This window comes from Chiroxiphia lanceolata, chromosome 7 (genome assembly GCF_009829145.1).
Source record: "Chiroxiphia lanceolata isolate bChiLan1 chromosome 7, bChiLan1.pri, whole genome shotgun sequence".
Taxonomy (NCBI): Eukaryota; Metazoa; Chordata; class Aves; order Passeriformes; family Pipridae; genus Chiroxiphia; species Chiroxiphia lanceolata.
In genome coordinates, this window is record NC_045643.1 from 536,179 (window position 1) to 549,592 (window position 13,414).

The 13,414-nt window shown below is 45.0% G+C and overlaps 1 protein-coding gene across 1 annotated transcript in view; it reads right to left on the reverse strand.

The window, feature by feature from the left end:
* AGAP1 (ArfGAP with GTPase domain, ankyrin repeat and PH domain 1) overlaps window positions 1-13,414 on the reverse strand; it is a 310,001-nt gene that overhangs the window by 182,129 nt on the left and 114,458 nt on the right. The window contains 3 exon segments of the mRNA XM_032693386.1: window positions 3,900-4,034; window positions 7,517-7,658; window positions 11,365-11,450. Of these exon segments, the coding sequence (XP_032549277.1) occupies window positions 3,900-4,034; window positions 7,517-7,658; window positions 11,365-11,450 (363 nt within the window).

Genomic DNA, 13,414 nt, shown 5'->3' on the forward strand with positions numbered 1-13,414 from the left:
GCTGATGGTAATATTTTATCCTCTAAATATTTGAAGGTCTGCTTCTCTGTGAAGTCAGAGAATCACAGAGCACACAGTTAAATGGGTCAGAGAAAATCTGAACGTGAAGCAGGGAGGGATGAGTAATTATGGATACATGATGAACAGAAATAAAAGCAATTCTCATGCATTAATGGTACATCAAGCTAATTCAAGAAGGCTAAAATCATTAAAAAGGCATCCTGGGGCAGTACACAGTCATTACAATACTGTGCTGACAAGAAATATTAAAATAATCATTTCCAATGGCATTGATAAAATCCGTTCTGATAAGCAGGGGGAAAAAATCCACTAATTCTTAATTGGGAAATCTGAAGAAAAACTGATCTTATTGGCATTTATCTTCTTTTTTAAACACATTTTCCCCATTCAACAACTCCAAACACCACAAACTAAATAAGAATTTATTTTCTTCCATGCCTGGGCATGTTACCACACTAATCCCCCGGAACCTGGAAGTTTTCTTTTTCATTTCAGCCTGAAATTCAGGACCTGCTCATGCAGCTGCAAATTCCAACAGTATCTGATATTAGACCCAAGTGGGACAAGGCTGAAGGCTAAGAAACACCCTCTAAAATGGTCAAAATCCTGTTTCACTTCAGCAGCATTCATTGGACTCTACGATCTTGGAGGTCTTTTCCAATCCCAGTGATTCTATGATTCTGTCTCTGCTACAATCAATACTGAGCTTATCAGCTGTAATGGAGCGTTGGGAACGATTTATTTGGATTTAACTCAAGAATAAAGTAGCGTTTTCATGCTAACAATAATCATTCAAGTTAAATTATTTTACCACTCAGCTGTGGGGAAAACAGGAAGTGAGTTATAAAGACAAGAATCATAACAGACGACCACGAACAGTTCAGTGGCTGCTTGCAGGGGAAAAATTAGTGTTTTAATTTCTAACGTGTGTGCAACAAAGGAGTAAAAGGCCCTTCAATGCCATTTCCAATTCCATCCTCTGAAAGGTAGGTCTGCATCACAGCAAGGAACAGCACAAACAGGAAAAGAACCTACATTTTAGAAAAAGCTTGTAAAACAGCCTAAACTAGGAACTGGTGTCACAGTCCACTAACTGTGTGCTAAAGAAAAGCCTCTGGGTTGGTAACAGGGTTTGGACAATGGCAGTTCACAGCCAGTTTCAGATTTACCAACTCAGGGTTCCTGAAAAACAGAATGGGGAGGAAGAACAGTGTGCACTCAGAACATAAATTCTGTCGTAAATCAGAGGTGATGGAAAACACTGCACAGAGTTCAACTTCATTTAAAAACATCAAATGGGAGTCACTGAGTGCAAAATAAGAGCACTAAAGGTAATGTGACTAAACCAAACCCAGCCTGCCTATTGCATCCTTATTCTAAAAATTCAAAGGAATTGAAGTGTTCCACAAAGCTACAAGCCACCAAAAGCTGAGGGACCTCAGGCAACATACTGAAATACCCTCACAGACCCACCAAAGAAACACCTGGAGGATATAATCACCAAGCATCACCTACCCTGGAGTACAATAAACACTGATTAAATCCTATACCTAAATCCTATCCAGCTGGGAGAAAAGTCTAAACATAATTTCAATACACAGAAGACATCTTAATAGGTGTAATAGCTCCATGTCTTGCAAACAGCTACTAAGTTGTCAACATCTCTTTTTCCTGAATTACACAATAAAAAACCTCCAGCTGTCTTATCCATTCAGCTATTAATGAAATGCAATAATTGCCTGTACCCCTCCCAAGCTTGCTGAAAACCTCAGATAATTCAGGAAGGCTCTGGCCCCGACTTACAGTTTCCTCAAAATAATAGGAATTGCTTAAGAACACACTATGTGAAGACTCCTACTTGGACTACCCCTCCTCTCATTGTCCCTTCTTTTCCTAGTTCATTGACAATATTTACATCAAGAAGGGTTTTTTTCAGGTCACATCACAGAATGGTTTGAAAGGACCTCAAAGTTCATCCCATTCCACCCCCCGCCATGGGCAGGGACACCTTCCACTAGCCCAGGCTGCTCAACTCTGAAGTTCCACAAACCAAGTGTCATTTAATCAGTGCTCCCTATTAGCAGCTTGCACTGCTCATTCACACCCCCTCATTTAATGGGGTTAAGAAGTTGCTTTGTTTGCTGCTGAAATAACCAGCAAAAATTCTCAGGAATTGGATCCGGTCCCAGACATGTCTGGCAAGTGTAACCCATTTACACAGAAGCATTTCTAATCCTATTAGTTGGCCAATATTAAAGAGTTGATTGCCTGCCATGTAGGTAAAACAAAACCTTGATATTTCTTAAACACATGAGCTCTGTCAATTCTTTCTACTTACTACTAAATTTAGCAGAGAGACAAATAAGCCCCCTGGAAGCTTACAAGTTTATCCCACTAGCTTTGTGCCAAGAGACTTCTCTCAAAAGGTCCCTGATAAAGAAAAAAAAAAAAAAAAAAAAGAGGAGCAGACAGCAGAAAGAGCCACAAACACCACGACTTGGAATATGTAATTAAAAATCTAACTATAGCTAGTGCTCCAAAATAAATGTGCTAACAACAAAAACCCCTAATGGCTGTTGGAAACTCCTAATCAATACAGAAAATCTAGGCAGCGAAAACAGTAATTTTTGCAACTAGTTCAAGAGAAAACAGGGAGCAAAGCACAAAGATGAAGCTTCAAATCTGCTTGAAATCTGATCAAAAGGACAAGTAAAAACATCTTATTTGGAATTAAACTACTGCAGTGCACATCAGAATTTTCCATGTAAAATCAGGATGTTTTGTTTGTTTGTTTTTTCCCCATGCAAAAATTACAATGATTTGCTATTTCCCCCCATGCAGACAGTAGGATGTTTTGCCTTTTTATTCCATGTAAAATATGAAATGTTTGCCTTTCTATTTGAGAGGCCTTTGTACACAGCTCTGCTGGGTGCTGAGGGGAAACTGCCTCACACAACCCCAGACAGTGCAGGAATCTGCAATGAACAACTGACACCAAACCAACCCATAGAACTAAGGAGCTCTGAGAAACATTTACACTTAATTAAGAAGGTTTTCAGGCACAGACAAACTGCTGAGATGAGGGGCTGACACGTTCAGCCGGCAAAGCCTCCTGGTGGAAATTCCACTAGAGGGGGCACAGAGCCCATCTCATGCAGCCACGCTCCAACCTGAGGATCAGGGAATCACACAACACCCCGAGTTGGGAGGGGCCCACAAGGATCACCAAAGCCCCTGCACGAGGCTCTCATGGAATCACAGCATAGTTTGGGTTGGAAGGGACCTTAAAGCTCATCTCATTCCACCACATTCCACTAGTCCAGGTTGCTCCAAGCCCCGTCCAACCTGGCCTTGGACACTTCCAGGGATCCAGGGGCAGCCACAGCTTCTCTGGGCAACCTGTGCCAGGGCCTCCCCACCCTCCCAGGGAAGGATTTCTTCCCAATTTCCAATCTACCTTCTCGTCAGTTCAAAGCCAACTATCCACCTCTCAACTTCTAACACTCCATGAATACCATGGTATTATTCAAACATACAATTTAATTTTCAACTACTCTGCACAAAGAGCTTCTCCACAAGCACTAAATCAAATCAAAGAAAACTCTGCTAAAATAAAGCAAGTGCCAAAGAAAACTGAAAATTAAATAAAAGTTAAAAATAGATGCTTAAGACTAAGGGTGCTGGTAGGGAAAACATCAGCGTCAGTGTGCTGTGCTCAGCACGAGGAGCCTTCCACTCCAGATAATGTAACAAAGTCCCTAAAAATAAGCATTTAAACATTAATGAAGGCTTGGCAAACAGGCCAATACGTGAGCTATCAGACACAGGTGGTTATTTAAAGACTGAGTGATATACTGGGTGAAAAAGGTCTCGTGTACCGTCATGGAAGACTCTCTCCACGTTGAGCCCGTACGTGGCACAGGTCTCATAGTAGGTGCATCTCTTGAGGTCATTTGACAACTTCCTGGCTCTGGCATCATCGATGACCCGGGGGTTAGTGGAGCTTATGGCATCTGCAGCAACAGCAGGGAAAAAGAGGGATTAAATATCATCTGAAAACATCATCTTGTCAGTCAAAGTCATAGAATCGTTAAGGTTGGAAAAGACCTTTAAGTTCATCAAGTCCAACCATCAGCCCAGCACCACCACCATGTTCACCACTAAACCATGGCCCCCAAGTGCCACACCCCCACGTTTTTGGAACACTTCCAGGGACAGTGACTCCACTGCTCTTGGCAGCCCCTTCCAATGCTTTACAACCCCTTCCATGAAGAAATTTCCCCTAATGTCCAATCTAAACCTCCCCTGGCACAGCATGAGGCTGTTTCCTCTTATAATGACCAGCACCCCAAACAACCAATTTAAGTACAAACCATGAGAATTTCAGAATTTTTAGAGATGCCAGGGGTTCACATCACTAATGTTACACCTCCTTACTAAAATCACCAGCACGCCGATTCCAAAAACCAGGGGAAAAACCTCCAATGCTTTTTGTTTACCTTAAATACATATATTTAGGTCAGCAGTTGCAAAAATATATACAGTAACAGGAAATAACATGAGATCTGATGTAAAACATACTTAGCAAAACAAGTGGGTGATTACTACAAACATGTCAAATGATTGTCAGGCCTCCTGTAAGTATCAGTTCCTAACAAGTAACTACTATGTGAAGCACAAAACATGATGTGCTTTTAAAAAACAGAACATTTTCAGGAGAGGCAATTAAAACTGTGCTGATGTATTACAATTAAAATAGAAACAGATATAGCTATTGAAGTTGTCCCATCCCTGGAAGTGTCCAAGGCCAGGATGGACAGGGTTTGGACCAACCTGGGCTAGTGGAAGGTGTCCCTGCCCATGGCAGGGAGTGGAATAAGATGGGCTCTAAGGTCTTGCCAACCCAAACTATTCTGGGATTCTATGACAGGCACCAATTTCAGCATTTACAGCTGCCCAAAAAGCTGTCCTAAACCCCTGCTCCTAAGCATGAAGTCAGTGCCTATTGCAAGGCTGGATTTGCAGCTCGGCCCTGGGCATGACAGGACCGTCCCTCAGCTGATGGTATCATTACCTTCTCATCAGATCCACGGAACACAAATAAAGCAGTTACTTGGAAAAAGTAACAGACACTTTTTTTTTCAGCAGAGGGCGCTGAAAACATTTAATCAGAAAGGAATTGATAAGGAACACCAGGGCTTGGAAAAGTTTGCCTTGTTGTTCTGGTCAGGCTGCGGCACTGAGCTGGCTTCAGAAGTCAGGGGAGAACATCTGAAAGCATCAGGCAAGAGATTTGGAAGAGATTTCATCTCGTGTCTCATTTCAAGAATACCAGTCAAAACCAAGGAGTCCAGGCTGGAGGGGGCTTGGAGCAATCTGGGATAGTGGAAGGTGTCCCTGCCCATGGCAGGGGGTTGGGATGAGATTATCTTTAAGATCCCCTCCAACCCAAACCATTCTGTAACATCAAATAAGTATATTTCAAATGTATTTTTAACAGGTATATTTATGTATTTCATATGTTGCATTGCACTGCACTGTTTGACTGTCAAGTACAGCCAAAAAGCTGTATTTTTGTCCTGGTGCTTGCTCTCAGAATTAGCAGTATTTTTAAAAATCCCCTTTGTATCAGTGCTGCAACAGAAAGTGAACTTTGAAAAAAAACTAATTCCTTCCTGGTAATAACGGGAAGGAGATGGGAAACCATACCCCAAGGAGTCAGCAGGGCACAAAGGAAAACAGCTCAGAGAAACGTTTCCCCTTCGCCTTTCCAGCTCCAGCTCCACGCCGACAGCGCGGCCCTTCAAAGCAGCTCCTTTCTGCTTTTCGGTGTGGGTTCTGCTGTCCTAAGGCTTTTTGTCTCCCTACTTCCCCTTTCACTTCTCATCATCTGTTTCCACCCTGCAGCTGGGTTGTGATTGCTCCTTCCAGGCTGTCACCGCTCCGCGGGAGGCAGAGCGAGGCAAAGTGCTCCCTGACCACAGGGCTGACAAAAAGCAGGCTGAGAAAGCAGCAAAAAGCTTCCACACAACCAAACCAACTGGCACAGACCAAAGAGGAAGATGGCCAAAATTGAACCTCCCAGAACAACTCCTGACACTTGTGTTCTCCCTCTAACACCGCACAGTAACCTGGTGACAGACTTGGAAAGAGATCTTCCAGAGGGAAGGAACTCAAAAGGAGTGAGGAGCGGCTGAGGGAGCTGGGTGGAGCCAGGTGGGGCTCAGGTTCTGCTCCCAACCCACAGGATGAGAGGAAACTGCCTCAAGCTGTGCCAGGGGAGGTTCAGGTTGGATATTAGGAAAAATCTCTTCACCAAAAGGGTTGTCAATCCCTGGCACAGGCTGCCCAGGGAGGTGGTGGAGTCACCGTCCCTGAAGGTGTTCAGAAAACATGTGGATGTGGCACTTGGGGACACAGGTTACTGGTGGCCTTGGCAGTGCTGGGTTAATGGCTGGACTCGATCTTAGTGGGCTTTTCCAACCCTAATGATTCCACAGCTCTGTGATCTCCATGGCCAGGAGCAGAGCAGCCCCAACTCTCGTGCGTCTACTCCACGCAGCAAACCAACCACGGCACGGGAAACTGGTGAAATAGTAAGGGATGCACTGGCAAAGCAAGGCAGGGAATGCCCAAAAGACAACTCAAATGCCAAAGACACTGAAAGATTGTAAGTACCATTCCCTTGCCACATTTCCCTGTAGGACAGCTGTGGTTAGCTGCTGCTTCAGAAGGAATTGTGGAAAAACTGAGGGGGGAGCCTGTCTCAGGTGGCAAAAAACTGCAGTTCTGTTTGATACACAGAGGCCTCCTGGAGGCACTGCATGGGGACATGGTTCAGTTCTGCTTCCCAACGTGCTGCTGCAGGTTTTCCACCCCTGATCCGTTTGCCTCTTAGCAATGCCAAGGTGTTGAACACTTCTAGACTGCCAAGCACATGGAAACTGGACTTCTGACCTTAGTTACACAACTGATGCACCTGCCCAAATTCAACGTGAGCACGTCCCTGCCGAGCAAGAAAACCACTGGGACCAGCAAGGACTGAAAATACTATTTAAAATCTCCTTCTAAGTCATAACATCCTGGAATAACTTGGGTTGGAAGGGATCTCAAAGTTCATCCTATTCCACCCCCTGCCATGGGCAGGGACACCTTCCACTAGCCCAGGTTGCTCCAAGCCCTGTCCAACCTGGCCTTGGACACTTCCAGGGATGGGGCAGCCCCAGCTTCTCTGGGCAACCTGTGCCAGGGCCTCCCTACCCTCCCAGGGAAGAATTCCTTCCAGTATCTGACCTAAATCCCCCCTCTCTCATCCCTGCTGAAGCCCCACACCCCCTCTCCCAGAGTGCAGCCAGGACTTCTGTCTCCCACCTCAAACCAGTCCTCACAGTGCCCCGGCCCTGCTGCAAAGGGGAAATGACAGGACGTGGCTTTGCCAGCCTGGGACAGTCCCTGTGGTCAGAAAACCAGGCCTGGGAATGAAGCCTGCCCTTACCCTGTGTTCCCACCAGGACCATGGGGATCTCACTAGTGTTGCGATAGTTGGCCATCCGGCTGTAGTAGTGGTACACGGTCTGGAAGCTGACTTCATCCTCCAGGCTGAAGACAAAGATAACAGCATCCACCCACATGGCAAACTGCAGGAGGAAACCAGAGAGGGCAGACTGTGAGAACAGCAGCACAGAGGGGAAAAGAGAAAAAAAGAAAAGGAGAAACATTCTTACCTTCCTTGGTGGGAAATACACAGCAGAGAAACTTAGTGACAATAACCAAAGCCTTAAAAGTGGTATCAGCTTCTAAAATGATGAATGTCCTCACTCTGCAGGGAAGGGGGGTCTGGGAGGCACCAAATTTTTCCCCACACTCACAACAGCATCCCTTCCTCACTGGGGTCTGATACTACAAGCTCAACTACTATCAGTGCACATTGGGTTTGATCCCCAGAAAACACGGCAGGCCCAGATTTCCGAACCTGTGCATTTTAGATGTGTAACACTTATGTCCAGGCACGTGATTTAGTGTGGTATACCCCCTGGGATTTCCATGCATGCATGCTCATGTTGCCAGGACAGGCCTTGTTAGGAATTCTCACATCTTGACCAGTACCCAAACCCAGTAATTTGAGATTTCCAGTTCTTTACACTCTCCATTGAGCCAACAGCACCGAATGCCTCGTTCTGCTTTCAGAGGGGGAGCATCAGCAGCCTGCTAAGAGACATGCAGGTGAACAGGCCAAGGCATGGTGCCCTCAGGTGACCATGCAAGTGAGAAGGTTTCAGCTCACAAGTGAAATAAGATTGTTTAAAGACATTTAACTTAACAGTGAACATACACAGGACATCAAGAAAAGACTGAAGTTAAGCTTACCTCACTGCCTTTATTTTTGCCTAAGTGACTCCATTCCTACCCAAATTTAGAGCAACGGAAAGAAGCTTCAGCCATGGGCATTTTCATGCTCTTTGTGTCATTACTATGTGTCAGGGACACTGGGGGGATGCTGAACAGAGAGGGCTGCAAGGAGGTTCACTGGGGAAAGGTTCTGCATATTCAGGACTGCCTTGTATGGACACCAAACACCACCTCGTCTGTTATGGTGTAAAAACAGCCAGAAATGGTTTGAGGTTTTCAAGACAGTCAGGAAGCCAACGTTCCAGAGGGTAAGGACAGGACTGGTGACACACAGCACAGTTACTGCCACGATAAGGTCAACCACCACATTGGGAAATCTGAACTGTTCAACCCAGCAGATGTAACCAGAGGAACTAGAGACAGCAGCGTTACTGTGGGTTTGGGTCTCACTATAAATAGTTGTCTCTGACTGGACTCAGCACTATCATGCCAAGAACTCCTCCCTACAACTACAATATCCTTAAAGTCTCCCTAATCCTTCTGAGTATTTGCTCAGTGTGCAGCAGCAGCCTTCTAATGAAGATAATTTTAAAACATCCACAGATTTATACAATGCAGTTCCTCCAGACACAGAATATTTCCAGTAATTTCTTATTTCTCTTTTTATGTTGAAATAAAGCTTCACCTTCGTTGATATCAGACCTGCCGTACTAAAAACCCAAGGAATTTTGGGAAACACACGAGGTCTGGAAATGCTGGATGTCTTATCTTATCCACAGCACTGTGCAGGGAATGGCTTGAAATAAGGATAGGTCAGCTGCTGTAACACAAATCCATCCTCAGAGTTAGGACTGTGTGTGAGCAGAGCTGGTAGTTCAAGGAAAGCTCAAAACCAAATTATATTAAAAAAAAAAAATAATCTTTACATTTCAAGAAAATAGCATGCAACAGCCTGTTATAGGTCAGTTACTATGTTAATTGGGTTTTAGAACAGGAAATGGAATTATTTTAATCTTTGAGCAATTTTATCTTAGACAAAGAAAAGAGAGATCATAGACCCACAAAGTGAGTCTTCAGGGGAGTTTGTTTTCTGTCCCTTCCTGGCAAAAAGAAGGGGGAAGCAACCTGGGGAAATCTCCCTGGCCCAGCGCCAGTTCAGTAAGTTATTACATACTTCCGTATTATAATATAAACTTATCCTCCTTAGGAAGTCGTAACTCTATCCCAATTATTCATGAACCCAGAAATGAACTTTTCATTCCAGGAATTAATAAACAGATTGAAGACTTTCAGTACACATGAGACCTGAGATTATACCCAAAAACTCCAAAGGAGATTTACCTGTGAAACCCATTTGCTGAAAGGTGAAACAGCACTGACACCTTAAACCTCTCCATCCTTATGACTTGCTGAAGAACAAATCTGAGCCACAGAAGAACCACAGAATGGTTTGGGTTGGAAGGGACTTGAAAGCTCATCCTGTTCCACCCCCTGCCATGGGCAGGGACACCTTCCACCAGACAATAGTAATTAACCCCCCAAGTTTACCTCACACAGATCCAAAGCACACCCTGTACCTGTTCATTAGTCTGCACTTAGCTGAGAAACTCTGAAAACCCAATTCTCTGGGCAGAAAAACATTTCCCATTGCTGTGTGTACCTTAACACCTCCAGTATTCATGTTTTTAGATGAGTGAATGTTCTCTAAGCACCAAGGCCTGTAAACTGTGGGGAGCTTCAGCCAAATCCCTCCCAGCCCCAAACAGAGCACTCCTTGTAGGCTCCTGCTGACAGGGCTGCAGATGTGCCAGCAACACTCATTTTTTTGTCTTTTAACTTCCTTCCAGGATGTCTCTCTTGGTCTCCATTTCCTCCACCTCCTTTCTCTTCCCCTTTGTCCGGGCACCTTCCCCTCCTGCAGCTAAAGTGGTGCAGTGAAACCCGAGCTGCTGCTGCTGGCACCGCTCCCCTTCAGCTGCTCCTGATGCTCAATTATTGCTTGTTTGGAAGCTGATCCAGCCCTGAACAGCCCAGCAAAGCAAGGACAGCAGCAGCCAACACACTTGGGAAACTGTGGGTGCCCAGGTAAGGAGAGGAGGAGGAAGATGTCCAGGACAAGGACAGTGCCTGCAGACACGCTGGGTCTGTGCTGATTTAAGCAATGGCACAGGGGACAGGACACAGGGAATGGCTTCCCTCTCCCACAGGGCAGGGTTAGATGGGATAGCGGGAAGGAATCCTTCCCTGGCAGGGTGGGGAGGCCCTGGCACAGGTTGCCCAGAGAAGCTGTGGCTGCCCCATCCCTGGAAGTGTCCAAGGCCAGGTTGGACGGGGCTTGGAGCAACCTGGGCTAGTGGAAGGTGTCCCTGCCTATGGTAGGGGGTGGAACTGGATGAGCTTTGAGGTCCCTTCCAACACAAACCCTTCTGTAATTCTATTAACTCCTGACATGTCACCTGCTGTGAGAGAAGGAGGTAACACAGCACACACAGAATTCCCAGTCAGAAACCCAGGAACTCAGCAGTGCTGAACTGGAACTTGCCAAGTTGAGTCTTAAACAGCAAAATACAGAAGTAGCAGGGAATGCAAAGATTTGGACACAAGTATGTGTGTCACTGTGTGCATGCCTACCTCCTATTTTAACAATTCAGAGCTTTAAAATCGGAAGAGAACTTGACTGTAACACACAATTTTGTCACCAGGGGAAACACACGGATTGGGCTTTCAAGAGACATTAACTGTATATCCTCATTTACACAGTTTTACTCGTAATACCAAATATTTTCTGCCCAGACTCTTTAATGCACTGTAATTGAAATCCCAAACATTTTCTGAATAAAATCTTTTTCACCTGAGGGCGATGCAGGAATTTTCCCAGCAGAAGGATGAGAGGGACCCAGGGCAGAACAAAGCAAAGCCAGTTCTTTTGAAGGAAGGTTTTTAAAAGCAGGGAAAGCGAGGCTTCAGGCTGCCAAGGCTCTCAGAGATGCTCACCTGAGCCTCCGGAGGGCCTCCTTCATCTCTAATCAGCAGCAGGTAGCTTTGTCCATCAACTACTATCTCCTTCTTGAATCTCCCACCTGTCACACAAAGCAGCTCGTTAGAGACAGCAAAGGCACAACACACACCACAGAAAAAGGCTTCACTTGTGGAAAAATAGGGTCCTTAAGGTCTTTTGCAATTAACCAAGTACTGTAATGTAAGCTTAGTTTATATGCACACACATAGGAATTACTTAAGAAAGGTAAGGCATGTACATGCCTCTTTTATATATACATACAGATATATTTTTTTATATATATCTATGTAAGTAATAAGGATAATGTGGAGAAAAGCCAACGACTACGTTACAAACAATAACTCCCAAGTCAGGTGTCCCTGGTTTTCATACATATGGTTGGAACACCGTATGTATCACCCTTGTTTTATGTAACAGTGAGAAAAGTATCTCTAGGAAAGGTAAACATGGGACAGTTTTGTATACAAACAGTGTTGCCTATTATAACCCAAATCGGTTTCCTGTGGGGATCAGCATTTCCTCAAGGGAAGCCCAGTTCTTAGAGCACACATGGGAGGTTATGGAAATGAGTGTTCTATATTCAAACACCACAGTTAGGGGAAAATACCAGACACATGTTAGACAAAGAAGCTACAATGGTGGTACCTCTGCAGAGATGTGCTAAACTAACAGAGAAGGTCGTGCTGCTGACTCAGGATGGATCCCAGACCTGCTCTGCACAGCCAGATAAAGAGTGGAGTTGGAGCCTTCCAGCACATCCCAGCCCTGCCCCTGCTGTTCAGGGAGATGCAGAGCACTGGGTGCTTTGAACACCAAAGGCACCGACCCCAAAGCCGAGGCACCTGCTCCTGCTCCTCCCCTCCTCCCTCCCCTGGCTCGGGGGACTCCAGGCCTGACCCCAGGGCAGGCTTGGAATTGCCTCCTTGGGGGCTAAAAGCCTATTTTGGGCACTCTGCTGTCTCCCTTCAAAATGACAAATCCCATTGAGGGCTGCTGGTGTGACCAAGCCAAAGCCAGGATTAGCAAACGTGGCCTAAGTACTTGGGAGGCATTTAGGCTCCTCTCCTGGAAGCAAACCCACTCTTAAGTCCCCACCTAAGACCCACAGTCCCCAAGGCCTCCTGCTTAGTGAGACCCAACCTCACAGCTGAGCTGTTCACGCTGATAAAACACTTCTTATCAACACACCCTAAACCTCTTCCTTCATCCCTATTTTTTTAAACTGGAATTGTTTCTAATTTGAACCCTAATTCCCAACCACACACCTTAGAACTTGTCACACTACCAAAACACCACCTTTAAACACGTGGTAGGCGAGTAAGTCAGCAAACACAGGGTAATGCTGAGCCTCAAAACACAACAATTTGCACGAAAATTGCTGCCTTAGGGGAACACCACATTGCCTTAAACCCACCATTCCCCAGCCCAACCACAACAGCAGCTCTCAAACCAAGATCAATTCACAGTTCAGCTCTGTGCAATATTTAAGTATCTTTAAACACACTTTGTGTTTAATAAAAGATGTAAGAATGGGGCTGGTGGTTGTGGTTTTCTGCTGTGTTTTTTTTGTTGTTGCTGTTTGTGGGTTTGGGGTTTTTTAAAAACCTTTTCTTTATAAAGCTACCCTATCATTATTATTCTATTAGCCCTACTAAACATGCAACAATTAGGACTATCACATTTCTGGTTGTTTAACGGCACAGGAGCAGGAGAGCTACATAGAGATTTTCATTTCACTCACAAACTGGATTTCAATTTTGCCTTCACAGATCCAGTGGCAGATAAATATATATCATTAGTGAAGTTGAAAAGAACAATCAACCGTAATGCTTGTAAAGGAAAACCAGTCTCGGCTCCCAGGAACTGGATTTCTATTAATCAGACCATTATTTCTATATGTTGTCAATTAATTGCACGTGCTTCACACTGAAGTGTTAAACAAGATGAATTACTTAATATAGAGCCCTCCAGGGAGGCTCTTGAAAGCTGTAAGTAACAATGGCAAGGCAGTATAGACGTGATTGG